At 36.7% G+C, this 1,043-nt stretch overlaps 1 protein-coding gene across 1 annotated transcript in view; it reads right to left on the reverse strand.

The window, feature by feature from the left end:
- Window positions 1-508: 508 nt before the first annotated feature.
- Window positions 509-1,043, reverse strand: part of LOC139763317 (glutamate receptor ionotropic, kainate 4-like) — a 39,823-nt gene continuing 39,288 nt past the window's right edge. The window contains exon 5 of the mRNA XM_071689339.1: window positions 509-612. Coding sequence (XP_071545440.1) covers window positions 509-612 — 104 coding nt within the window. The remainder of the gene's footprint in view (window positions 613-1,043) is intronic.

Raw genomic sequence — 1,043 nt, forward strand, 5'->3', positions numbered from 1 at the left:
TGGCAAGATTTTTAAAGTTACAAGATGATGCATGTAGCAGTTATATATGTAGCAGCTGTAGAGACCAATCATCCTGCTTCTTGTAACAAGAATTACACACGAGTCGAGGCAGATGATCAGTAAAGTACACACATCGATGAAAACGAAGGTGTAACACTTCCTGATGACTTGTACAAAATGATCAAAGCCTTTTCCAGTGCGTAAAGACTTTTATTCCCTAAAGATAGATAATATATCATAATCTCTTTATCAACAGCTAAACTGGATTTTTTATGTTGTCAAGGGGAATGAAAGCACTGGAGGATTCAGCTGGTTAGAACATCCGTAAGAAACTGGAAACTAAGAGAAGAGACTTCGTTCATATGTGGTGCATAAAGGTATATCTATGTCTCTCTCAGACGTTGCTGGATATTGTTTTGAACGACAATTGTTTGCAAAAAACTTCAAGCTATTTTCGTTTCTACGTCTCAAAATCTTCTTTATGTAAAGGTAGAGCCAATTATATTTACTAATCATTATCTTGCTGAAAGTAAGACTGACTCAAATGATCTAATGTCTTCTTAGTTCTCCGCCAAACATTAGAATTATTACAGAACACCAAACTGAAATGTACTGAAACAAAGATCCACTCATTAAGAGGAAAAGAAATAGCTATAGATAGTGTAGTCAAGGAAGCATCATTCACGTATGCAAAGCATGAAAGATAAATGCCCATCTAACTTTAAGATTTCTCATTTTGGTGTAATACTGTCATTTACAACTTGTGATTACCTTATCATCAACAGAGTTCAGTTCTCTAGCTTTATGAATTAGTTTTATACAAGGATTTATATGGTGGCCTCCCTCACTAACTCTACTGTAAGTTAGGCATCGGAGACATTGGGGAAAGGAACAAAAAATTCTCGATAACACACAGAAGTGTGACTAGTGCAGTGCTGTCACCTCTCTCCCAGGATGCAGACCTTGCCAGAATCACTCGCATCATTTGATCGACCAGATAGTACCGATAGACAGACACTTATTTTGCAGCTCAATGTGATTGT

This window comes from Panulirus ornatus, chromosome 46 (genome assembly GCF_036320965.1).
Source record: "Panulirus ornatus isolate Po-2019 chromosome 46, ASM3632096v1, whole genome shotgun sequence".
Lineage (NCBI taxonomy): Eukaryota > Metazoa > Arthropoda > Malacostraca > Decapoda > Palinuridae > Panulirus > Panulirus ornatus.